At 33.9% G+C, this 27288-nt stretch overlaps 2 protein-coding genes across 6 annotated transcripts in view; one reads left to right on the forward strand and one right to left on the reverse strand.

Moving 5' to 3' along the window:
- The window catches only part of LOC142336659 (uncharacterized), a 108180-nt gene that overhangs the window by 61034 nt on the left and 19858 nt on the right, over positions 1–27288 (forward strand). The window lies entirely within an intron of this gene.
- LOC142336276 (uncharacterized) lies at positions 865–23691 on the reverse strand. Of its 5 annotated transcripts, none has more exons than XM_075384976.1 (8): positions 23593–23691; positions 16324–16561; positions 15861–16028; positions 10902–11048; positions 7795–7963; positions 7140–7399; positions 6407–6755; positions 865–1553 (listed from the first exon to the last, which is right to left on the reverse strand). In XM_075384976.1, exons 2-8 carry the CDS (start codon positions 16381–16383, stop codon positions 1279–1281), a joined length of 1428 nt encoding a protein of 475 aa, XP_075241091.1. In that variant the 5' UTR covers positions 16384–16561; positions 23593–23691; the 3' UTR covers positions 865–1278. The 5 variants fall into 5 exon arrangements, with proteins under 5 accessions (XP_075241091.1, XP_075241089.1, XP_075241092.1 ...); XM_075384974.1 differs by lacking the exon at positions 23593–23691 and adding an exon at positions 21767–22475; XM_075384977.1 differs by lacking the exon at positions 23593–23691 and adding an exon at positions 21031–21725 and having other exon boundaries at positions 15861–16025; positions 16324–16675.

Here is a 27288-nt window from a genome sequence, read left to right on the forward strand (position 1 = left end):
AGGCACGGCTTACATTTGATTGGTTGCTAAGAAAATTAATTGATAGCCATTCGAAGTTTTGTTCCCTCTGACAAGAGCTCGTTGGTACAAATTATCTGTGCAAGTTTTTCTACTTTTTTAATTTTCATCTCTTCTTAAACTGAAACTTCTGGAAAAATGAATGCCTATCAATGTTTGAGAGTTCATCAGTTATCGATTGAAGTTCTAACACAATTTACCTTTTAGTTTAATCTGTACTCAATTTGCTGTAGATTTTTATTCAAAGTATTATAAACTATTTATATAAGTATTTAAAATATTTTTATGTTAATGTCTTGTTGTCAGTTTCGCCGACATTGTGATGCAAATGCTTTCATTTTTCTACCTTTTGTTTCTGTCAGCACTTTCTACCAGTCACGTTTAATTTGTGTTATATGCGGGTTCTTAAGTTTTTCCAAGGTTCTTGAATTGAAATGGTTTTTTGTTCTACTGTTTTATTACTGTTTTATATCCTCATTTCTGGCAAGTGTTTTTGTTTGAGTGAGCAGTGATATTTGTGCAAGATGTAGCTTTATGCTTATATCCTAGCATCGCTCTCAGATATGCTTATGGTGAACATTGCATCAAGAGATAGCATGTTGAAGGCTACTGCTAAACCACCAGGCTGGAAAATTCCATTGTCAGCAAATAGGGGCATTCTTATCAACGCTTTCCAGACTGTTTACGAGATTTAAAAGTTTCCAACGCCAGGGTATGAACTGAATGCCAATCGTAGTTTTGAAATTTACCAGCTCAATTTGCTAGGATGCAACTGAAACTTTGCTTTTTTTCCAAGAAGCAAATTATTGTTTATTTCTGGCTCTAAAAACACCCAAATTTAAAACATCACTTTGAAAAGTGTATTCGTAACATTAGGTTTAAACAAACTTGTAAATCTAAATTCAAAGCTGCTCTTTGCAAGGATTTTTATTGCACTTTTTCGACCGCTAATTTTATCTCGAAATGTACGTAACTAAAGTTCCCAACGAAACACAAGCATTGTCAATATTACGTAATCATGTGTCTTAGTTGATATTTTTACTCATTCAATCTGGGCATATTTAGTGCAATGACTGGCCCTAGCTCTTATGAGGCCATGGATGCCGTTTGCAATGCAAAATGACGTATTAATTTCTTCATACAGGTATTTTAAACTGAAAATTCTATTCACGGGGAAAGAACACAGATCCAGGTAATTTGTTCTATATTTTACGTAATAATTGACAAAAATAGCTTGTTATACTCGCGTCGATTGGTTGGTCATTCGGACACTTCAGTGAGAGGTGTTTTCGGAGAACCTTGCGGCACACCACGAGTCTGTGAGGACAATAAAGATCCATTAGCAATAACTGTCTCTCCATTAGTGGTTATGTCTTCCGCCCGATTAGAGCCTTGATTTTCTCCCCCCGTGGGTGTTGCGATGTCCCCTCCCCCGGTGCTGAGAGAATCTTGCCCGTCATTTATAACCAGAAGCGGAACACTCCGCCTGGTGGAGCGACGGTTTCGTTGGTTTCCTTTTGATTCCTCCAGCCCGCCTAAAGTTTGGGGAAAAACTTTCATACGAAAGGAATAAGCCGCGATAACTCCTTCAAAGGGGCTTCGGAAACTATTATGCCCCCCTTAATTTTATGTGCATAAAATTTTAATTTTCCCAAGGTTGTTATTTTCAAACTAGTTCATTTTTATTATTTCAAAAAATAGTAAGCGTCGGTAATTTTTGTGACCCCCGAAACAAAAGACAAAACAGAATTCACTCATTGCATTAGTTCTGACTGCAATATGAAAATAACTAATCCCTCAATCTGCATGGAGATTGAAACAGGTAAAGATAAGAAAAAGGAAGATATGGGAAAGTTTTTAATACGAAGTGTTAAAAAATATAATTTATTGCCTGTAGTTCTGCTTATTTAGATAATCCTCATGATTTCAACTTGATTAATTTAACATCTTGTTTCAACATATCTAATGAACACTGATAATCGAAAGCACTATGACATTATAACCGGATTTTTTACTCTTTTTGTTTTGATTTTGCTCTTATAACTTTGAACAAGCTGAAAACCTGGTTCGAACTTGTTAAATGGTTTCTTATTCAATACAGTCGGAACAGTGAGTGATATAAAAACAGAAAGCAAGTCTGAAATTGAAAAGAAAGAAATGAACCAAAGGAAAAGCTAATTTAAAACATAGCAAGACCATAGTTTTTAGAAAAAATTTTCAAAAAGTCAAAAGAAAATTGAAACCAAACATTGGAAACAGATCAAATTGCTGCAGGTGATCAGAAACTTTCCCCACAGACTTGACTTTTCGCACAACTCTAAAGCTCGTACCAAAAAAATTCACACTCAAAAATACTTGATTTTCCGCTCTCATTACTGCTTTGGCATTGCTAAACTCACTGCTTTTGTTTGACGTCTCGTTGACTTCAATGTTAACCATTTTAAGAAAAAATAAAATCCTTACAAATTTTTCGAAAATTTTAAAAAGTAGCACAATCAAACCAATAGTTCTGAACAGACCTCCGCAAGTTTTTTTCAATGACTCGCGACAACATAGAAAAAAAACTATAAAAACAATAGACTAAGAAAACAATACGCAGCATTCCTGGGCGTGGTTGCTAGAATACAGCAGCAAATAAAGAATAACAATAATGATTTTTTTCCGAAGCCAAAAAACTTTAAGTTTTAACTTTTGGGTACAAGAACTTTAGTAGTAGCTCCAGTGACTATTTGAAAAATACAAATTATCCAAGCAATTGAAGAATACTGCAATCAGAAGCAGAAATTTTGCAAAATAGCCTAAAATTTTTTTAAAAACGCTTTAAAAACTGATCAATTTTAATCATTCACATTTGAATTAAATCAACATAGTAAGCTTGAAAGAGGCTAGTCGCAATCAGGATTTCTTTTTTGTTCACCAAAAACTTTTTTTGTAAACTTTGGTGTAAAATGCTCAAAAGGCGTCTGCGATTACCAAAATGATAGAAAACAGAAAATTGGGTTCAAAAGTGTTCAAAAAGCTAGAAAAACCAATTTGGCCAGAAAAACAAATTATCAATTGCAGAAAACTGGATTGATGAGGCCCTCGTCAACAAAGGTAACTTTAAGATAACGTTTAACAACTGCAATCAGCAAAAATTGAAGAAACATAAAATTTTGAACTAAGGACGAATTAAATACAAAAAACCTAAAATTTTAAACTAAGGACGAATTTAATACAAAAAGAATCAGATAAAGTGATCGGAATAATATGAGAGGAATTAACAGAAGGCAAAGCTGTCTCTTTTGAGCAAAAAAGAACTTGGGAAAATATAGGAGTTCCTCAGTATATATCTAAATCAGAAAATTGAAAGGAAAATTGAATGGAAATTCCGCTTTCGGTGCAGAAATCAAAAAGTTGTTGGAAAATGTGATTTTTTTCCTCAAGCAAGTCAAGACGAACAACAAAGTCAAACAACAATAACAACAAATATTAATTACATCCAAAACTTTATGTCCTTTCAAAAAAAACTTACTAACGAGCACAAAATAGCGTCGGATGAAACTGAAACTAGACAAAAAAAATTGTACTTAAAACATATATAGGACCACTCTATAAGAAGGCTCGTTAACTATCAGACAAAAAAGAAAAAAACAGCAAAGAAAAAATTGGCGTATTTTTTTAAAAACAATTAATTTCAAAGGACGGAAAAGCATTAGATGGCAATTGAAAACGTCCAATATGTTTACGATCACATACATCTCTATGGAAGGTCTTTTGGATCTGTCATTAATCAATTTTTTATGCGGTTACAAAAAGAACAACAAATAGAGACAACAAAAGAATTCAATTGAAACTTGCGAGAAAACGCTGTCGAAGTCCTAAAGCCATATTTGGCCCCTCAAAATATGTTTAAATGAGCCTTCCTCGAACACCAAAAAATTGTTATAGGCCTTCTCATTAATGAAAATGGGTAACAAAAAGACCAAAAAAAAAAATAAGGGTAAATTTAATTAACACTTTAGTTTTTTTTTGGAAAACAATTTTTTTCAAAGTCATGAAAGCCGTTAGGTACAAAATCAAAAATAACTAAATAGGCTCGTCTATTCGTCCAAGAGAACCGCTTGAGACCTTTAATTATATAGATATTTTCTTACCTCTACAAAAAGACGTTAAATACGGACAAAAATCAAAAACTAGTTTACTCTTTTTACGAAAATTTCGTATCGAAGCTAGTGAAATCTTAAACGATTCTTAAAAATCATTAGATTTTGTACACTTGCATCCTCCTTCGACACCAATAATGTTATATATGACCTGTAATTAATGCGGATGAGTAACAAATAGACAAAAAAAACAAAAATGCGAAGTTAAACAGCGTTAAAAAGAGTTTTTTTTTATTTTTGAAAACAATTGTTTTCAAAGTCATGAAAGCCATCAGTTATCTACTCAAATCAGAATAAAGGCTCATTTATTCCTCCATGAAATTCTAATGAGACCTGTCTTTATCAAGGTAATTTCATGCGACTAAAAGGACACATTAAAAACGACAGTTAAAGACTATTGTAAAAAAAATTCAATTAAATTCTTGGAGAAAGTGTTGTCGAAGCCGTTAAAACCATAATCTATGCCTTTCAGTACCTTTAAATGTTCAATAGTGCCCCAATTTGAACGCCAATAATGTTATATGTGAAATGTCAGTAGTGTGATAATGTGACAAAACGAGAAAAAAAACATGAGAAACGGGCCAATACCTAAAAAACAAAAAAAAATGAAATGTAGTAGTATGAAAGCCAGAAAACCATAAGTTAACGCTAAAAAAATAAAATTTACAGAAGAGAACAGGATGAATAGCCACAATTTCAGCCAGAAAAATTAAATCAATTTAGTTTAACAGTATTTTTTTTGCTTCTAAAAATAAGATCACGCTACTTTTCTTAACAATTTCGTATAATTTTTTGCAAAATTGACGAAATTTTAAGGCAAAATTTCGGAAAATATGAATAAAAACAACGGAAATCAGTCAATTATTCACAATACGTCAAACCTCAATAACTCCCTGTAAAATACGAAATTCAAATAAATCTTTTTTATTCCATATTCTGCGCTGGACGAGCTTTTTAATGATACCACTCACAACTCTGTACGATGAATATATCGATCGGTCAAAATTGTCTGAACAAAAAAAACCCATTTGAGTATATAGTTCCTCCCCCCTCAAGAGAGGTCGGAACAAAAACTAATTCTCTACAGGAATATATGGAATTACATTAAACTTTGCACGTATTTAACACCTGCATTTCTATCTCTGCTTCAAATATTTTGGAATGCCCTTAAGCTTCATAATGTACGCTTAAAAAAGCCAAATTGGTAGAAGAAATAACAAAAAGAATAACACTCCTTTTTCTCTGCTCTTCGAATTTGTTCATCTACCGATCAAAGTTTTCAAATTATTTAGGTGCATCCTTGAGCTACAGTTGTTTTGCTCTCATCTATTAAAAAAAGCAAAAAAAAACATAGCTCCTCTTTGAGTCGTATAAAGCTAAAAGTGCTATTAATCCTGTTGTGGTTAAAAAACTCCTCAAGGAATTTCGATTTCATTGAATTGTAGAAAAATTGAGCTCAGCTGTAATAAATAAAGTACAGTGGCGTCCCTAGTCTAAAACTTACGGTTACCTTCCAAAATCGGCCACTATTCTTGCAAGAATCTTGCAAGAGTATTACACAATCTTGCAAGACAACTGTCTTGTGTACGAGTCTTGCAGGATAGCCATCGTTCTTGACAAACTCCGGTAAGAAAACGGCCTTGTGTGCAAAGCTCTTGCAAGATAACAGTCTATTTTGTAACATTCTTACAATATAACTGTTTTTCATACAAATATTGCTCAGGAATATATAGGTAATCAAAATTTTATCCAGGAGCTTTAATGTTCATAAATTGTGTTGCGACATTATAAGCCTAACGAGGCCGCGGTTCTGAATTGAAGAGCTGGATTAAAATTAGGTCACTGAGATCTTGAGAAATTTGACTGAGTCCGGGTTTACATCGACACAGATTTTCACAATTCGGTGTCAATGAGAAATGATGATGCTGACTTAGAGATGCTCAGATGGAGTTAAATTTGTGGCGTCTAAAGTGATTGTAATGGGAGGGTTTAGCGCATTTCTTATTCGAGTTGAGTTGTGAACTGTTGCCAAATGAATTCAGCTTTTAAAGTTGCGAACGAGAGCAGTTTAGCTTACGCAGAATTCATGCAATCGATAGTGAAAAAAATCAATTTAGACGTCAAATCACTCAGATGAAAAAAAGCGAACCAAAAAAGATCAACAGGACTAAACAATTGATACGAAATATTTTCTGAGCAAATGAAAACCTTCAAGTTTCTGGTTTAAAAAATTGTTAGTATACCTCCTGTACCAGCGCCTGATTTCTTTCGGGAAGCTTTTGGAGGAGACTTCGGTACCGGGGTGGTACCTGGCAGTGGTTCCGGGTGGCCTGGAATTGTAACACCAGTTTCTGGTCCTCCAGACATGTCAGATCTTTCACTGTGAATGTAATGGGGTTGGGGCTCTGCTGCTCTCTTTGGCGTTGAGTCGTTGCTACTGTCACTGCTACTGTATTTTTGCAATCTGCTGTCGTGGGTGTTTGTATCGCTCCTTCCCATTCGTTCGTTTGGGTTATGAGGGTGGGCTGAAGTCCTCACAGGGTAGTTGCTCATGTCCACAACTTGATGCGCTCTGATCTCTTCAGGACCGTCCTGAAGTTGATTTCAGTGTCAAATTTAGGAGCAGTTATTGGGGGGGGGGGGGGTGTTGAGTGGGAATAATTCAAATTTCAAAAAGGTGCTGTTTTTTTGCTCTGCCCAGTTGTCGGTATTGCGTAAATTTGATGTATAGCTGCAGGCGTGTTGTAATGAAAGGTCTTGAATCACAAAAAATCTTACTCGTTTTGTTATAATTTTCCGCGTTATTTTTTATTAAGCTCACATGGCAGATGTTTTCAGGTTTTAGTGGGCAATTAAAAAGGTTCTCCTGATGAGCGTCATTTTGTTTCCTTTCAGTTTATCGTCAAGTTTACACTGTTCATTTTTGCCATCAACTTCATATGAAACTAACTTCACAATACCTCAAAATATTCTTACGTTGAGTAATGCTGTATGGGTCTGGATAGACGCTGCCTCCGATGGTCTCCTTGAAAACAGCCCCTGTGGAACCAGGCCCCCAATTCTGATGAGGGCGTTCTCTAAACTTTTCAAGGAACCCTTACGACTCTCTTCACTTCCCCCACTGTGGTTGGTGTGGTTGCTTCTGTCTGTAGGGGGACCCGGGGATGATTTGGGGCTGCCGTTTGATTGGTTTCTGGGCGATTTGTCATTAGAGCGGGGAGATCCCTCTTTTTTGTCTGAAGAACTTTTGATGTCAAAAATTTAGTCTGACTACATTTTTCAATTAAACATACATAAAGGAGAGAACGACCATGGCAAACGTGACCAACGAACCATAAGAGGAATGACCAGCGAACTTAAGTAGTTCACCTAAGTAGGTGTTATCAACAAAATGGCAGTCATTGTGTTAATTATGTCTAAATTCGCAGGATTTTGATTTTATTTGTTTGTTTGGTTTCTGATAAAATGCCCCCAGTTGCCGGTCAGTTGAGTTATTATTAGCTAATTCGTTTTATTTTGATATGTTCTGTTCATGGTTCGAGCTGAAATCTTTCCATAACTGAATAATTTTTTGAAGACGGGTCTTTTCATGAGTCGAGTTGAGTCTCTATGAGTGAAGCACGACATATACCGGTGTTAGCAGTAGCTGCAGCTGCGGCAGCTGTTCGTTTCCTGAGTCTCTCCTCGTCTATTTGGAGGTACTTCCTTATGGCCAGGTCATATATGTCACACGGGGGAGTGTTCTTGTCTGTCAATCTATTCACCAACTGTTCACTCTCGTCCTTTTTCTCTTTGTCGTCCTTAAAACAGCACCTATAGTTTTTGATTATTTTTAAAATTATTTTGTTAATTTATCGTTCACTAATTGACGAGACTTATTTTCCTTTCTGCATCGTTTTTATAATAAAATCGCAATTACTTTTTGAATATTTCTTTAACATTTCAGTTAACTTTTCGTTTGTTATAGTTATTTGGGTTTCGAGTTTGCGAGTTTCAGCAGGCGTTAATTATATGATGCTGACCTCTGCAAGTAAGTGAAGAACTCAAAATGGTGATCAGTTTTGATCATCTTTTATCTTATAATGCTCAAAGCCTGTCTATTTTATTGCAATTTTTGTTTTATTAGCGCTAGATTGGAAAAGCTCTGAATTATTGTAGTTTGACTGACATTAAATTGTATCCGTGGGCCTAATGCCGATTCAATATCAGCGCTTGGCACGTCAACTCTTGTAATGTCAGTACTGATTCAGAGCTATGAGCATGTCACTTTTTACACTTGGCAGCATAAATACAAGTCTTGGCCAAGACGTGCGAGTTGAAGTGCAATTCTTTGCTAGGAGGCGTAAGTCGAAATGCAATTCTTGGCTAAGACTTGCCTTTAGACTTATACGTCTCGGCCAGGACTTGCAATTAGTCTTGAACCTGTTAGATAAGACAAAAGGGCCGAGTGATCACGGCAAAATGCACGTTCAGCGTGCAACGTTTGCTCAAAATGTTCGAGGAATGCAATTATATATTAGCTCATGAATTATTTTGTTCTTTAGTCTTCAATGTTCAATACCATCCAAATACTCAAACATTGCAAACAAAAATTGATTCTGTTTGATTCACTTTCTTTTCGTAAGAGCCAAACTCATATAACTTTTGCACCTTATAATCAACTAGTGAAACTAGTGAAAAAACAAACAAAATTGCTCTTATTTCATAGACCAATTTGCACCGTAAACGTCTCTAAAAGCAAAAAAAAGATACCTTGAACAAAAAATCGGAAACCAGCAAACTAAAATACTACTTTTTAATAGCCGCTCTTGTCTACTCGGCCGTATTTTGTAACGGCCCTTTTACAATCTTGAGGATTTAGATTGTATTGGTGCGCTGTATTTTTACAACTCGAAGAGGAGTTATGACATTCTACCGGTTGTTACGACTGGAAGAGGAGTAATGGTATTCTACAGTTTTTTGCTGAAGCAAGTTTGTTCATGAGTTGAACTTCTGACTTCTCCTTTTCGAACCCTGAATTTTGTTTTCGAACTTTAACTTCTGTTTTGAATAATGGATTTCAACGGCGACTCGGTTTCTGCTTTATATTAATTACCAACTTTTTGTGTTATTAGAACTAAAAAGGTCATTTTGAAGGTTAAACGTTCATATATAAATTTTTGACCACCTAACAGTACCCCTGAGCTCACCCTCAACAGTACACCCCACCCCCACAAACTATTTAGTTTAGAGTTTGGATTGCATGACCTATCGAGCTGCTGCCGGTATGCTACCGGTTATGTTTTTTATACTTAGTTGAAACAAGTTTGTTCATGAGTTGAACTTTTCGGTTTTCAGCAGAATTTTTCGGCTGAACTTTTCATAAGTTGAGCAGGTTTTTCGGTTTTTAGAGTTAATTTATTTTTCCCGTAAGCCAATTTGACTTCTGTTTTTAATGTTTTTTTTTCCATTGAGTGCTAATTAAAGGGCACAAATGCGAGCATTTTATTTGCGATTATCTGCTATTACCTGAGTCCCTCAATGAGCGGCTGATGTTTTTTTTTATAACTTTGGCCCTATGTGCGGTCATAAAATGTCAGCGAATTTGTTATTTTTGCCCGTCTTTTTTGTTATTTTTGTTGTCTTATCACTTAGACTCGTTAATGATAATCTCATAGACCAACAGCTCATTTGTTCTTTTCTGTGACTTATTGTCCTCAGGAGGTTAATAGTTTTATTACGTCAAATCGGTCAAGTGAATCCCGCAGAACTGTTTAGATATCTATTCAAGCTATTCAAAAGTTTGAGATTTATTTGGGACAGTACAACTTATATCTTCTTTTTACTTTCTTTTATCCGGACAGCAAAAGTGCCCCCAACTCCACTTAGAATGCTTCAGAGAATGCACAGGTTTATCGCAAACCATGGCAAGCTTTAAAATTAAAATTTTAATCAAATTAAAATTGTGATACAGTATATCAATCAATTTGTCAGGAAATTTAGATCAATCAGTTTCTCAGGTAAAGTCTGAATCTCAGTGAGTTATTAACTCCTGATTGATTTTAAAAGGAGACGTTAATTCTCAAAGTTAATGTGAATCAACAATCAGTTAGTAGTAGTCTAATTGTCCAATAGTCAAGGAAAACTATGACTGACACGTAAAGGAAGTTTATGATTTATGTATTAAACTTGAAATCAGCCCAGTTTACACTACAAAACGCATCTTGCCCTGGATTGCGCTAAAATTGTTTATGTAAAAATTTTCAATCTATCTTTTTGATATGTTTTCAGAATGAGAATTCTTAGCATAATTGTTAATGACTGGCCCGCCATAGACTTCGTTAGTAAAGTGAAGCATAAATAGATTTGAGCTGCGATCATTTGATAATGATGTTTATAGCCTTTTCCGGTGATACGAAACTTGATAACATACTACAACATGGCTAATTTTGGCAATATGTTATTTCTATGTAACCTGACGTGAATATTTAGATATTGTACCGAGAAATGTGTTTGGAACCTTGTGAGAAGACCTTGACAAGATCTCATCATCTGATTTCGAGCAATTTTGGCTCTGCAAAATCTTGATAAAATATTCCATGTTTTGTTAATACTGTCCAGATATTGCATGTATTGGCAAGGTGTATCAAGTTCCGTTTCACTGGGTTATTGCCCAGCGCATTTTTCGATCTGTGTCAGCTGTTCTTTTATACATTCAACTTTGAAGTATCATGATGTAAGATTAGGATAAAAAAGTACCCTGTAAGCGACAACAACGCAGCATAGTAGTATGAATGCGCCTGTGCCCATGAATATAGGTCCAATAATCCTCAGATTATACAGCAGTCTGTACAGTCTGTTTTCACCCCTCGACAGCTGGCTTTTCGCATCTTCTGGTCGCATATCCTGTAAAGTTATCAATTATGTGTCACTTTTCTCAAAGTTATAATTAATTGTCTAAATCAATTTCAAATTGCCATGTACCCGGACTGAACGTTAAGTCTTAATCAGTACTGATTCAGTGAAATTGCAAGTCTTGGATCAGAACTGTATCAGAGCTCTGATCATGTTTTTTTTCTAAACTTTGCACGTCTTAAATCCAGTCTTGGCAATTCTTGAGCAAGTCTTGGTCAAGAGATGACAAGTCTTGAACACAGTTTTTAGTGTTGGTTTACTTTCATTTCGCAACGGAAAAAAAACGGACTTCAAAATCATCTAACGTGAAAAAAGAAGCTCAGGAAAATGCGAGTACTTCCAGAAGTTCACTTGATAGAGAGTAAAAAATTCTAATATCGCCCAAATATACCAGTCATCGCCACTCCTTTTTGGTCACTGGACAGAAGTTGATTTCCCATGGTTATTTCAAATTGATAGATATTAAGTTAAAACTAGCTTTGTCGCTGAAAAAAATATCTATTTTTGCACATTTCGAAATGCATTAATTATAATTAGTTTCATCTTAAAAATCTACTTTGCTTATTCACTGCTCAATAAGCAAGAGTTGTCAAGTCTTGGTCAGGACTTGACTCAAAACTTGCCAAGTCTTGGCCAAGACTTGAATTAGACTTGAACTGTCTTTAGCAAGTCTTGACATGTCTTTACAAGTCTTAAGACTTGAGATAAGACGTGATCAGTACTGATTTCTGAATTCACGACGTGTTGGAGAAGTACTGATCAAGAATTGAAATTCGAAATTCGTTTCGGGTAGGGATTAGGATCTAAACACTTTTTTCTTCTGTTGATTTTAGCTAATTCCGCTAAAAAAAACGATGGAATCTTGAGTTGAATTTTTTATGCATTCAGCACCTTTTGTCCGACCATTCTTTGACTAAGGTGAAAAATTTACATTCTACTTATGTATAGAAATTATTGCTGAACTATGTACCGATTGTTATTAAAAGTTATTAATTCTATAGACTCTTCATTCGTTAATTCAATGATTCATTAGAGCAACTAATCCTACTTTCCGAAAACGTTCAAAAGCCTTAGACAAAAGCTTTTTTTCCGCTCAGCACCTAGTCAAATTGTTGCTGCATCATGCCTGCTGTCTTATCTTGAACAAGTTATAGTAGTCGGTCCGTGTCCGGACAAAAGAGTCCCGAAAAAATATTTAAACATTTTTAAAAATTATCTAGAAACAATTAACAAACAAAATATTCGCCTTAACCTTCCGGATGCACTGTTTTTAATTGATCATATGGATTAACAATAAAACAAAAACTTAGCTCAAAAAGTATAATTTGGAGAAAACTATGGTGTAGTCAGCTTAATTTTTGTTCGGTGACATACAATAAGGAGGCTCGGTATTGTGTAAACACCACAAGGAGGCTCGAAAAATTCACAAATTCACATATTGTTCAGCCAACAAATAAATGAATAAATTAATGCTGCATTCGATGGCCAATGAGACCTGCGATTACTTTAGATTACAATGAACATTAATCAGGCACAAAACTCAATATCCATATTTAAAAGAAAACAAAATAACAAAATCAAAATGTCATCAGGTAACACATAAACAGTGCAAATTAAATTGTGTTGCACAAAAAGTCATGAGACTTGACATTGATGAGACTCTGTAACATTTCGACAACAACTGCAGAAAAGGCAAAGTTCAAAAAACTTTTCCGTTTCTGGAAACCATTATCTTTGAAACAATTAAAATCATTAGAAATCGACTGAAATCATTAAAAAGGTTCATTAATTCCTCTGGAGGTATAGTTGTGAGAGCAAATGAAACTTCTTCATTATTACCTCTTAAAGAAACTTTTGCGACATGCCATTATCCCGACTACAGAAAGGACAAAAAAGTCAGTCAAATTTAAAAATAAAATCAATTAGTTTATCAAGAAAACGGTGTCGCAGCCGCTAATACCAAACCCAATTCACTGAAAACCTGAAATAGGCGGTCAGATATCCAGAATTCGCATTTTTTAAGTGGAGGTGCGTAATAGGAAAGCCACTAAACCATTAATTCAAAACAAAACACTAAACAGGATGGAATTTCAGGGTGCTGGAAAGAATATGCGATCTTTCTTTACTGATACTGGCTAAATTTGTGACAAATTTCAATAATTCTTTGCTTCTTCTTAAAACCCATTTTAAAAAAATCATAAAAAACATAAGCTTTCAGCTAAATTCAAAAACGGTACACCTTGTAAAATCTTAGGAATTTAGTTTGGCTTGTTATTAGGCGGACTAAGTCATAAGGCTACAAAAAACAAATACGGACAGAACTCAAAGTTTCAAACAATTTTACAAAACTACAGTATCGAAACCATTAAAACTATGAAACATGATTAACATATAACCTACAAATAACCGTCGTATAACAAACGTGGAACGATTAGAAGAAATAGGGTATGGTTCAGGAAAAAATTGATGAGACCTGTCAAAAATGAGCAACATGACGACAAAATCAAGAACGAAAATGGGTAGTTTTGAACATTATTCTTTTTTTTGAAATTATTTAATTTGAAAGTCATTAAAACCGAACAGAATTGGTCAACAAGACGGACGACAATCACTGGTAAAAATTATAAAATTTATTTAGTTTTGCGAGAGAGTGATGTCGCTTCCGTAAAAACCAAAAAAAACTCCAAAAACTTAAAATATGTGCCATTTAGCATTCTTTAAACGCCAGAAGGACCTGTCACAAATGTGATGATTTCTCAAGAAAACAAACAAGCCTCAAAAATGCAAACATTTAAAAATCCCAACGTTTTTTAAAACTGTTATTACCAACGGCAAGAAACCATTAGTTATAAATAAAACTAACAAATTAAAAAATGTTTCACATAAGCAAGCGGATTGAGCTCTCTTTACTGAGACACAGCTACACGCTGACAAAAATAATATAAAATGAAGCGAAGTTGGAAAATTCGCTGATATTTTTTAAAAACAAATATATAGTCATAGGAGCCATCATATATATTCAAATTGAAAAGTGATTTAGTTTTACTTTTACCAATTAAAGAAGCCAATTGGATTTAATAAATTATTGAGATTTCGTCAGGAGACTACAAAAAAATTAGGCAAAATACAAGTCTTCAATTTTAGTTTAAACAAACTACTTGCAAAGCAATAAAAACAATAAGCTCATCCTGAAAATCTAATATATTTTATGTTGATTTGTGCTCATGTTTAAGTAAAATGAAATTGCTTTGACTGAGCTTTGAATTAAAATCAGTCTCGCCGGTAATTAAGATAAACGAACAAAAATTATGAAAGTATTTTGAATAAAGTTCACGCCCCAAGACAATCCAAATAATTTTTTTGTAAGAGTTCATGATGTGGACAAAACTAGCCCTGATATATCTGCGCGTCCATTTAAAACACCTAAATATCTCAAATGTATTTGCAAAATATATAATTTGGCATATCAAATATTTCAGTATATCAAAAATAATTTATGCATTTTGCATGCATATCAGTTAAATTAGCGAAAGTCTGGCAAAATTTTAATTCAAGAGTTCTCTTATAGGAAGCAGAAAATAAACTCGCCCTCTTTTGTTATTTAGAAATATTGTGTCAGCAGTTTTCAGGTCTCCAGTTTGGTCAAATTTAAACAAAGTGGGCTTTAAAAAGCAAATTTAGAGCCTTTTTGATGAACAAGTCTTAAATTCGAAAAAATTATCAAAAATATTACCCAAAACAGTCTGGAGAAGAAATTATTCAGCATCTTCTCTCTCTCTCTATCTCTCTCTCTCTCTCTCTCTCTCTCTCTCTCTTTCTTTCTTTCTTTAAAGGTAAAACCAACAACCCTTTTGTTGACATTTTTAACAAATTTGAGAAAAATTGACGAAAGTTTGGTAAAAAAAAAATGCGGAAAATATGAATGAGAACAACGGTCGGTCTACTATTCACAAAATTTTAAACCTCGATAAATACTTGGAAAGAAAGATTTGCAAAAAATCTTTTTAATTATATATTCTATGCTGGACGGGCTTTTTAACGATACCACTCACAATTATTTTCGATAAATATATCGATCGGCGAAAATTGACTGGAGAAAAAACCCGTTTGAGTATGTAGTTCCTTCCCCCAATAAATTGGGGTCGGAAAAATAATAGAATAACTTAGTAGTTTTGATTTTTAGTAGCCTTGCTAGATCAAATATTTTTACCAATAGCACTTCCAGTTCATCAATTATCATCTGTAAACATAAACAGGCTTATATGGTTGGTTCCTATTAATGATATTTTCCCCTTTATATTAAATCAACATATTGCCTTATTAGATGTTTGAATTATAATATTGATTTCAGAACACTTATGATTGTTCATAACCATACTGGTTCATATATAATTCTTAGTATTAATACTCGATCGTATTTGATTCTAAGTAACTATAACAGGTCATTTATCTGTTAGTATCCTTGCTATCTCAAGTGTGACGTCACATATGTTTTAATAGCAATAGTCTGGCGTGCGATTTTTAGCAATCATAATAAGTTAAAAAGATTTTTGTTGAAGCCAAGCTTGCTGATATCATAAAAAGATAATGAAACTTGTTTTTGATTCATATAGTATAATATATGATTAACAAGAAGGTATAAACACATAAACAGTATTGGGTATATTTTTGGCCTAGTTTTTGCTTAGGTCTGTGCGATCAATTGGAGTTTGCATTCTTTTTCATTTTTTATATAAAGCAATGATCTTTGCCAGGAAAATGTTTATTTTAATTGCATATCTGAGAATTGAACCGAGAGTGTACCTTGGTGGATAGTCCCATTATGGAGCTGCTGGCGTGGTATGCAATAAAGCACATTGCTATACCAGAGGATATAAGAAGGAAAGCTATTAGTATTGACAAGAGAAGACTTCTGTTGCAGTCACAAGACACTCTCTTCCGCTGCTGTTGTTCCTGTTTGCGGCGATGCTGCTAAAAAAACAATTTTTGCAGTTTGTGACAATTTTTGCGCTACTTTTTAAATTTTTTTGTCCATAGCTAAGTTGCGATGCTTTTTCTTGAAAAAAACTTTCCTGGTCAGAAATATTCATACGTCTATTTTTAACGCACTCGTTAGTAGGCCAGTAACAAACACAGTTGTTCATCCAAATTAGTGGAACGAGAATACATATTTTGCTGCTTGTTACTGCTGGTCTAACTTTTTGCGATTATACTGGTTGATAGAGGGTACATAAAGCGTCAAAAATACTATGAGATATTTGCTCACCTGGCGCTTATGTTGTTCTGTCGAGTGCCGTGTGACATAAAGCCGAGTGGCCAGTGGCATATTGACGGCCGTCGTCGAGTTGTTCCGGCGACTGTTGCCGTAGTAACTATCACCCCTCCCCTCCCTCACCAAACTGCTGGTCCCGAGCAGGCGTGCTGGCCTTGAGGCCCCTCTTCCAGCAGGTGCTGGCTGTGACTGTGGCGGGGGACTGGTTGGCCTGTTCACTTGGGGTGCCAGCCTGAAGTATTTGCAGTGGAACCCTATGACGCTTTGCTTTCAAACTATCACGCCGATTTTTTGCGTTAAATTTTCTTGTTTGTTCTCGGGTTCGTGCAGTCACCGCTGGACATAACTAGGTTGCAAATATATTGGCAGCGTTTAATTTATCATCCTACATGTTTCTATAAGTTCGACTTGCAGCATCCCCCCTTTTGAAGTAAACGGAAATGAGATTTGTTCTAGATTGCTTAAGATCAGATAATTATACTAGGTTAGATTAGAAAGTTTAAACCTTTTATGAAAACATATAGCGATATTCTATAATCTTTGAGAGGTTTTTCTTGGTCAGTTTTCGTGGCGTTCCTGGTCTGTCTGTTTTCCGTTCCTGTGTTCCCGGATCATGGTAAGATTTTAAATCAGCGCTGAATCAACATTTTTCAGTCTGTGTTTTTACTATGAACACATTTTGATCATAACATTTTTTACTCTGTTCAGACACAAAAAATCATAGTAAAAAGGCTCTATGAAACATGTTCAGAAGAGATTCACGATAAAATCATGAAAAAAATGGTTTTGGGTTTTGTCTGTACATAATGAGAGGTGAATTATCCTTAGGATACTCTGATTCAGTACTGATTTAACGTTTTACTATTGGAATATGATGATTCAGAACTGTTCTACTATGGCAATATTGTCCGGGTTCCCGTTAAACTCAAAATGTTTGCATATATTTCTGTTCCAAAAAACCTCTTCAAAACAATTGAATAGTTTTTTCAGCAAACTGGGTAGGAAGGCATTGCATTTATATAAAAAGATCGGCAAATAGTTGTACCAGAAAGTCCATAAACAATTATTGCATTTTTACTTTCCCGCTATTTTTCGTTGATCGATACTGTGGATATGTTAAGTTAAACCTTGCATAAAAATTTTCAGGTATATCGTTGGTCCACAGAGAAGTGAAATTCTATTTAACTTTTCAGAGAAATTTTTATTTGGCCAGTTCAAGATGTTTGTAACTCACTTAATAATTAAGATCGTTTATCTTAAAAGATTTCACATAATTCTTGCAGATGATGCTTTCTTATAAAAAATTAAGAACTTGAATGAAGAGAGAGTGTCTTGTAAGACCGAGGATTAGTTAGCAAGATTCATATATCTTTATTTAAGTTGAATTAGTTTTTTCTGGCTTTTTCGCTGATGATTTTTTATTTCATGCAAAAATCTTTTCTGAATAGTTATTTGTGTTTTAAGAAGCAAATTGAATTAGTTTTTTTGAAATAATAAATTAAAAAATACTTACCCGGGTTGACCACCATAAAAGAAACCTACCAACCATAAAACGCCATTTTATGAAAACTTACTACACATACAACGGTCATAAAAATTTCTGAGTTTGGCTGACAAACAGTCCAAAGGGCCACATGCAGTTCCAAAAAAATGTTTATGTGCAAAAAATTTCAAAATCCTCTATCTTACTTTTATGGTACCGCACTTAACCATAAAACGCCTTAAAAAAATGTTATGGACCGTTTTATCGTCATGCATTTTCCATTAAAATTCTGTTTCATTGACCCCTGTATCTTTGGGGTTGTTTTCAAATGAATTCGATGGATTCATTAAAAGTCTAAAATCTTACTTAACATAGAACGCTATAAAGAGTATTTATTTACCGTAGCTATAGCTAATGATTAAGCAACCACTGTTTAGCGTAACAATTTGGGATGAAACTCGTCATTGTTTTGAGCTAGTTGTGTATACTATTTTCGAGAAAATGCTACGACTTCGCTCAAAAGATTTTCGCTGAAAACATATTTTAATACTATTGTTTTTTAAACTGCATTTTGGAAAACATGAATGACAAAAACGCGTCAATTTTGTATGCATATTTCTTTGCAGTTATGTACTTCGCACAAAAAGCATGAGAACTGCATTTTAATTCCTCAGAAAGGTTTGTCTAAAACTCTTGAGAGTAATGGTTTTTGACGAATTTTGGTCGTGTTTGACCGTCTTCTTATATTTTTTTCAACACCAGATTTTACGAAAAAAAACTCTTTGAATCTAGGAAACATGAAAAGGCACAATGCATTAAATCCAAATGTTGCGAGGTATATAAATAAGTTAAATTTTTAAAGGAGCACCAAAAAAACAAATGTCTAATCATTTTTTTAAGAAATTTATAACTGTTGATGAAGTTCATAAGAAAAAAAGCTATTTTCGGATTGATACATTTTTTGTTCATCTCTAGTTGTTTTTGCTTGATTCTTTTTTGCTTTCTTGAATTTCCAAGAACTGAGAAAAATTTGTTTGATTTCATTGTTATAGGTTTTTATAGGTTTTTTTCCCGCGTGGTACAGGAACCAAAATGATTTCTTAATTTAGAAAATGATATTTTCCTAACAAGCATCAACGGACTAAAAAAGTGTCATTAATCTCTAATATATCGCCAGGATGCCATTTTTCATCTTTTCGTAGGATAAAAGAATGCTTCTAAAGAAAAAATTTAATATATTCTTCAAATTGCTATAATATCCAAATGCTAAAAAACTGTTAAAAAGTGGTTCAACAGAAACGCTTGCAATAATTTGTATTTTGTTATGCCCGTAGGTTTCAAAATTTTTATTCTGTTTTTCTTTGTTACCGGAAGGACAAAAAGTTGCAAAGGTTTGAAAAAAAACCAATCATAGACGCTATGCGGACATCAGTTTGAATTCACAAATGTTGACGTAGTAAACAAAGCAGGCCACCGGAACAGGATTTCTTTTTTTTGTGACCTTCTTCTTGTGAAACTCTGCGAATGAGACAGAAATTTTCGCAAATGAGTCCCATATTTTTTTTTCAGATTTTGACAATAGTGTCTGAAAAAGAACTGCATTGGAAGTCAAAACAGTGTACGTTCCCTGTATCAATTTCTATAGACTGTATATGAAAAGTAGTAGAACGAATGCTTGTATTATTATACCTTAATAATCCAATAATTGAAACGTTTCAAAAAATAGCGCACATTTGAATTGCGGAGAGTAAAGAGCACAGTTCGGAAGAGCTGAAAATTTTGTTCTCAAATTTGTGACATATTTTTTAAGCAATTACAACATTTACTAGAATGTAATATTTTTCACTGAATTCAAAAGGTAATAGTATTGTCTTGTCCTTCTTATTTATGAAGCCTACAATCATAGAACTTCATAAGGATACTTTGAGCATTATGGTAGAGGCCGAGGCAATATTATGCCAACATCATACAGACAAGAGCGATTTAAAAAAAATTTTCAGTCAGTTTAACGGTGAAACAACGTATATTCACAGCATTCACCTCTCAAGTTTTACTGCTAACCGCTTCTCTTGCATATTTTGTAAAACTTCTCGTAATAAAAAAAATCAATCACATTTATCAATTAAAAATTTACAATTATAGTAAGTCAAGTAATTTTTAATACACTCGCAACTTTATACAGTTTTCATACTGTTAAAGATATATTCGAGTGCAAGTGGGAGAAATTTTGAAAGCTCGTGCTTGGGTGCTGCGAATATATGCTATAGGTTTACCTGGAAATATAATTTAGAGTATTAGAATTTGCAGAAATTTCATCAATTTTCCTGTAGGTCTTCAGAAAACAAAGAAGATTGTAAATTTTTATATCACCAGTAAGTGAATTTTCAAATAAAGGGTTAAACGGGGTAAAAGGACTGCGTAGAAGTTGACAACAATAAGGCTACTTTCACAAAAAAAAGTAAAGAACTCTGAGAATATTTCAATATTTACAATAATTTCATACTAGACGCTAAAGTTACAAAAAGCCAACTGTATTAAAAAGTCAAAACGTCAATAATTCAACGTAAAGATCAAAATTTCAATTGGTCTCACTGGAACTTTTTTTTCTGTTTCGGACATTTATGTATAGTAAACGTTCGATGCATTAAGCAGGGTTGTTTCCAATATTTTTCAATATATTATTCGAACTTCGTTTCATTTGAAGAAGGTTAGAAATAATAAAATTTCGATAAATCAACAATTACAAAATATTGTTTTTCTACACAAGGTCAAATTAAGCCTGTATTTACTTCTGATACTTTTTTATTTGTCTGTTCAAATAGTGTAGCTTGAAAAGTATTATTCGAGTTTTTAATTAACGTTAAGTGTGCTGCTACATAATCGCAACCTCACTTAAAATTACTATTTACATATTTTACGCAAACAAAATTTATTTTCTTTCACAAATTTATTCTAATAATATGGTAAGTGATATTAGTTTTCTGATCGGAGAGTCGGCAAAAAATGCTTTTTGATTAAAAAAAAGATCATAATGTTCGTATAGCGTTTTTTTCACTTCAAATTTTTGTTGGCGTAACTCTTAATCTCCTAAGGAAATTGAATGATTGTTGGTGAAAGAAAGGAAAAATGTGACCGATTTTTTTTCTAATTGGAGAAAGGCGACAAGTAGAGTGGTTTGAGAAACTTGTTTTTAAATTTGCGCTCAATTTATTTGCAACGTAAGTGTCCAAAGTTAATTGAACTGAGGCGCCGTCGGCGAGGTTATAATAATGGCTCCGTTGAAAATTGATACCCAAGGTTGTTTTTCGTTGGCTAAATTATTGAAATTTTTTAAGAAAATTTTTGCAATCATCTTAATGTACTTGACTCCAAATTGAATTCGGCGTTTTCCTTCGGAATATAATTGGTCTATTGATAAGTTATGGAAGTTAATATAATTACGAAGTTAGATAATTAGATTAGTTATATTAATCATATTAAAATTTAATTTTCAGACTCTAACGAACGTTTTTGGCCTTATTCGGGGGTGAGCTAACTGTTCAAAACAAACAACAAAATAGGGAGTTATTGTTCGATAATAAAATAAACTAAACAAAATCCAGTCAAGTGAAAAGCAAAGTCTTATGGCTAGCTAGCTAGTACAAAGGCAAAAAATCAACAACAGTACGAGACGGCTAAACTGTTTTTTGATCCTACAATGTTTTAGTAGTTACTAAAACAGTTCACAACAAGAAAAAATAGTTTACAATACGGTCTTGGATCGATAAATAACGCTTTATGTTAATGCGTTTATGTATATAAAAATTATGTCGCCGCAATAAGTTTTCGCTTTTTACAGTTGGGAAAATTTTTCCACAATTTTATTGCTTTGTGCGTGCGGAGGAGGTTTTTAAGAGGAAGTTAGGAAGTTATTTATTTATGGACGATCTCAGAAACTAATCGTTATTTACTTACACATTGCAGTGCTGCCACTTCTCAAGTAGTGATCTGGTGCAGACAAATAAACACAAATAAACAAAAGTAAACAAAGCGGATCAGCTACGAATTTGTTCACAAAGCAGGAGGATTCTATAAATGATTAAACGGGCAAATCTCCCGTCTGTTTTCAATTTTTTAATCGTTTTTGACAGGGAAAATAATGGCAATCTAAAATTCTATTTTGAAATGGCATTTTGTACATTGAACGCATTTTGTACATAAAGGTTGTATGAAATTCAAATCAATAAAACAGATTCACTTATGAATAATTCATAGAAAAACTAGCGTTAAATCTTCGTTTCAAGACCAAATTTCATACATGTAGCGCTTTGTATTTCACAATTTGAAAAATCTCGGTGTGTGTGTGTGTTTCATTTTTTGTATGATGGCATTTGGTGATGTAACGTACGTTATGGGAGTAAGATTACAGTTAGAAGTTTATTTGTATGTTTAATTTGTTTTATGGCATCTATGAATAAGCAATTAGTTGAGGAGCAAGAGCGAGTGGGAATATATGTAGCACCTGCGATATTTCACTACACACCAGCATAGCTCACTTTTCCATACTTTTCCACAGGATAGGAAAAGAAGAAAGGAAGAAAACAGGGAAGCATTTGCAGTCAATAATACATGAGTTCAACTTTCTCTCTCCCTTCCGTCGTTTATTCTTATTTTTCTCTTATCCCCGTTTTTTAAGACGCAGATCGCTCAAAATTATGAGGTAATATTGGGAAAAAATGAAGAAAAACAGACAAATTTTACATTGTGTGTGTCCCCTACACGCCAAAATATTTATGCCATTATAGCCCAATGGTTAAAGAGAAGTGTGCTTCTCACAGCCGATGTTTCAGTTAAACTAAAACTTCAAGAATATAGTGCCGAGAAGCGTGCAGGCAAATAGATAAAACCGATACAATTGTGTTGATGGTTCTAAGTTGCTCTCGAAAGCGTTCAATTACTTGAACAGTTTCACTTAAAAAACCTGAAGTTAACTTTAGAATTTGACATAAAAAAAATTTAAAATTTCTGATTTCGCTGATTTTTAAAAAATAGATTTCAGGATATTTCGGATAACTAAGTCAGTTCTCTACGTTATTTTGTTCTGGACATATTTCTAAAGATGACTGCTGATCGAATCTTTCAACTCGTCAGACAAGAAAAAAGCGCTCAAAACGCTTCATTTTCCCCGCTTTCCCCAATTTAAATGAGATCTTGAAAAAAGCCGCGAAACTGTTTTTCAGAGTCGTCAAAACATTAGGGCGATAAATTCTTAGCATTGATGGATAATAGACGGGCATCATAGATATTCCATTCATTGAGTCTGCGGAACGCCACGAAACCTGCGTGCCCCCCTGGGAGCCATATACGCTTCCCGGATTTTATTGCCTTGACATTTTCAACCCTTTAAACTTCAAAAGAAGACATTAGAGCCAGAAGCAGCGAAACGGAACTTTGAAATGGCACTTTTGTCACTATTAGTTAATGTTAAATCTCTTGCAATTTTGGGTTAACTCAAGTTAATAAATTTTTGAACCATCTGTTTTGCTACGAATCAACGGAACTTTTGTTTTCTTACCACCCCCCTTCCCCGGTCACCTTGGGTTAAATATGACACTATTTGAAATAATAATTTCACACACCTTTATAGTGATATTTGTTAATTGTCATGGCTAGTCCTACCTCTTATCAGGCTATACCGACGATTGAGTGCAAAAACAAACATGAGTTTGTTCACAACATGGTTATGGACACTATAATTTTGTTCACGAGGGAAAAGGAAAGAGATTGAGATTAACACTTACTCGGCTAAACCTGCGGTCGGCTTCAAGTAACTCAGCGGCGATCAAAGCAGAAATAGCGTTTTGCGCAATGAGCACAGAGGTATATTTTAATGCTACTTATTCACAGCAATCTTTTGAGGAAAAAGAGCAGAAAAGGCGGGCACAGAGGGGGAGGGGAGGGGGGATGGTGTGTGAAAAGGTTGGGGTTTTTAGGGTGCAACAAAGCCTCTGTGGATTATGAATATTACAGACTAATACAACGGATATCTCCAAGGAATTCGGGCAAAATTTATGAGAGAATTTGGTGCTTTGTTTTTGTAATGATACAAAAAGGTCTCATGCTTTATCCTGCGTCTTTGAAATAAATTTATCATTCCTTGAACACATTTCAAATATACGTCGTACCCGATGAATTTCACATGTTAGAATAGTGGTCAAAGTTATATATATCGTGGCAAAAAATTGAATTAATGAATTCATTTCCGGGGAAAACAAAGATAACAATAGATCACGTCACTTTCCCTCTCCGCCCGTCTTTCTGCAATCTCTTACAAAAAGAGACTTATGCAAATTGAGATTAACCATTAACAGATTAACCATTTCCATGCAGTGTGTTGTGTGTAAACAAATCTTTTCAATAATCAAAATAACTTGATGATAAATTGCTGGCTGAATAAACATCCCTCACAACCGAAAGAATTTTTGATTGATTCGGCAAGCGTTGTTGAGAAGAAATGCGATTCATATTTTAGACCTCGACATGTGGAAAGACTCATTCTTTTTCCTTTGTTTCTCAACAAAGAGAAAATTGAAGACTTTTTGAAATGTGAAAGACTTTACTGGATCTGTAATTTTTTAAAAGACTGATAGAATACGTTGACGGTATATTCAATAAATAAATTTTAAGTCAAAGAAAGATTTTTGTAAACAGAAAATAGTTTGACCCATGGTATTATTGCTCAACCTAGAGTTCATTTTCGAATTTCTTGTATCAAGCCCAATAATTGTACCAAAATTTTTGAAAAAAATTGACGGTAGAGCAAAGCTAAGTCAGTCTTTTTTCAGTTTGGCAAAAAATTTTAGCTTTTAGTCCCCACTGTTACTGCCAGCAAAAACTCAGCTGAGCAAGATTAATTATTTGGAGCTTTATTTCTTATTCTTAGTCTGATTGCAGTCTTCTTGGAAAACTTTTTGAAAGCCCAATTTGAAATAAGTAGATTTCTACTTTGCTCAGTTTCATAAAACTACAACTTAAGAAGACTTGAACAACACTTCTGATACTGCAACTAATGGTATTACTATTTCAGTATAGACCTAGTTGAATATCATACAACAAATAGTTAATGGAAAGGTATTGTCTTTTGTTTTTTAGCGTCATTTTTAACTCAATTTTTCAAAATTTTGATTTTACGTGTTTCAAGAAGCAGCAATTCCGGGGTCTGCATAAGTTAGAATTTATTACCAGGACTTTTTTGGCAACTTGAACTCAACTCGGGCGTTCTAACGTATTTAGAGAACGAAAGGGTAAAAAATTTGGCGTTTTTCAACCCTTAATAAAGAGTCTAAAGCGAGATTTTGCCAGTGAGAGAGGGCAACTAAGTGGGAAACTAAGTGGACAGGAAACAGCAAGTGCTCTGGAAAGTGGTTTTCGGAGACTAAGTTCAGCTGCTTCGACTTCGACGTTTTAGTGCCTGGTCATTTTTACCCTTGATTTTCTAACCTAGAAAAAAACAAGAGAGTTTATTTCAATAGGCTACTTTAAGGTTCTTTTCATGGGCCTTACAAGTTGTTCCCTTGATAAGTAAACTTATAAACCACTTCATTACTTGCAGTATGGCAGAAGTTACTTTTATAAGCAAGAACCACGTTTCCACTAACATTTTTCATTTTTGTCTTGTGGTTTTATAAATAATTGTTACAATGGTGTACAAGGGTGCATTGAAATAGGTTCTCCGTTGTCATTTTGTATAATTAGATAAAATTCTTAAAAAAACCCAAAAAAACTGGGATTACAGAAAAGAAAATTTAGTATTATCCTTCTACTGGTGGCTTAAGCTAAATAGTGTTAGAATGTTAAGAACGCCCAACTTAATCTTGGTTGACAGCATTATGTTGCATTTAGCAATATAATTGCGAGTTGACGTAAAGATACGGGAATAAATGACCCCAAAGCGTTAAAGATATAAGGAAAAAAACCGAACTCAAAAAAGAACTGTCCCTAATTGCGAGAACAAAATTTGAAGCAGTACCTTTACTGCGACGTTTTTAGCAGTCTTAAGCATTTTTTTGTTCCGACCCTCTTGAGGGGGGAGGAACTATATACTCAACTGGGTTTTTTTTTTGTTCCGTGAATTTTCGCCGCTCGATATATTCATCGTAGAGAGTTGAGACTGGTATCATTAGAAAGCTCGTCCAGCGTAGAATATGGAATTAAAAAGATTTTTTCAATTTTCGTTTTCTACAGGGAGTTATCGAGGTTTAAACTTCTGAGAAAAGAAGAGTGAATTCACGTTGTTTTTATTCACATTTTCCGGAATTTTTGCCTAAATTTTCGTCAATTTTGCTAAAATTTGTTATAATTTTTAAGAATAGTGTCGTTGATTTTATTTTTGAAGACGAACAAGCATTGTTGATTGTTTTGATTTATTTTTTTGGTAAAAAAATCTGGATAAACATTTCAAAATTTAGACTTTTTCATCAAAAACAGCACGAAATAAGCTAATTTAGTCCACTTTGATTAAATTTGCCGACAGGACACCCCCAAACAACACTCATACAATCTTTGTAGATTCAGAGGGGGGCTATTTCTACTTCAGAGTCCGCTGAGAGTGCACTGTATTTAAAACCTTGCCGTTGTTTGCTAACTTTACTCGTTGATTATCAAAAATGCAGAATTTATTTAATTTATTTTGAGTTTTCAACTAACAAATTATCTATATGTACAACATTCGAAAAATCAACTGTACTTAACGGACAATAAGAATTATCAGGGCTAGTTTTGGGCCATTCTTGGACTGTTACAATCCAAAAAAATCGGGTTGTAATCAGCCGGTCTTTTTTTTAAAAAAAAGACTTTTTTTAATAATAAAGAACAGAACATATCAAATCAAAGCTCAGGAGTGATAGGTCCAACCAATTCGCTTGTTAAGCAGCTCCAAGCTAATGCATTTAGTTTTTTAATTAAAAGTTTATGGTCGTTTCTTTTTTAAAAAATAATTGACTTTTCAATAAATAATGGCTTAATTAACTTTTCCTCTACTTTTTTCTTAATTTGTCCAGCTTCCAGCTTAATGTCAGCAAAGAAAGACTGCTTCTTCTTTCTACTGATTTAACATTTATTTTCGGTTGCAGTTTTAAGCCTGAAGTTATTGTTTTCTGGCTTTAATACCACAAGATTTCAGATTTTTGTTTGTTTTGATATTTGCCAGTTTTTCACGTTTTCTAATTTTGTCACATTATCACATTATTGACGGTTCTCATGTCAACTTATTGGCATTCAGAATAAAGCACAGTTGAACATATTAAAATCCTGAAACATATACATCATCGTTTTAACGGCCTCGACGCCTCTTTCTTGAAGAAATCAATTGAATTTTTTAATTTTGTCTCTAACTGTCATTTATGCTTTGTCGTTCCGGTCGTATGAAATTTCCTTTAAAGTGATAGCTTTCATTGGCTTTTCATGGAAGAAAAGAAGAACTGATATTCTGATATTAG

Source organism: Convolutriloba macropyga, chromosome 3 (assembly GCF_964194025.1).
Source record: "Convolutriloba macropyga chromosome 3, txConMacr16.3, whole genome shotgun sequence".
In the NCBI taxonomy this organism is placed as follows: Eukaryota; Metazoa; Xenacoelomorpha; order Acoela; family Convolutidae; genus Convolutriloba; species Convolutriloba macropyga.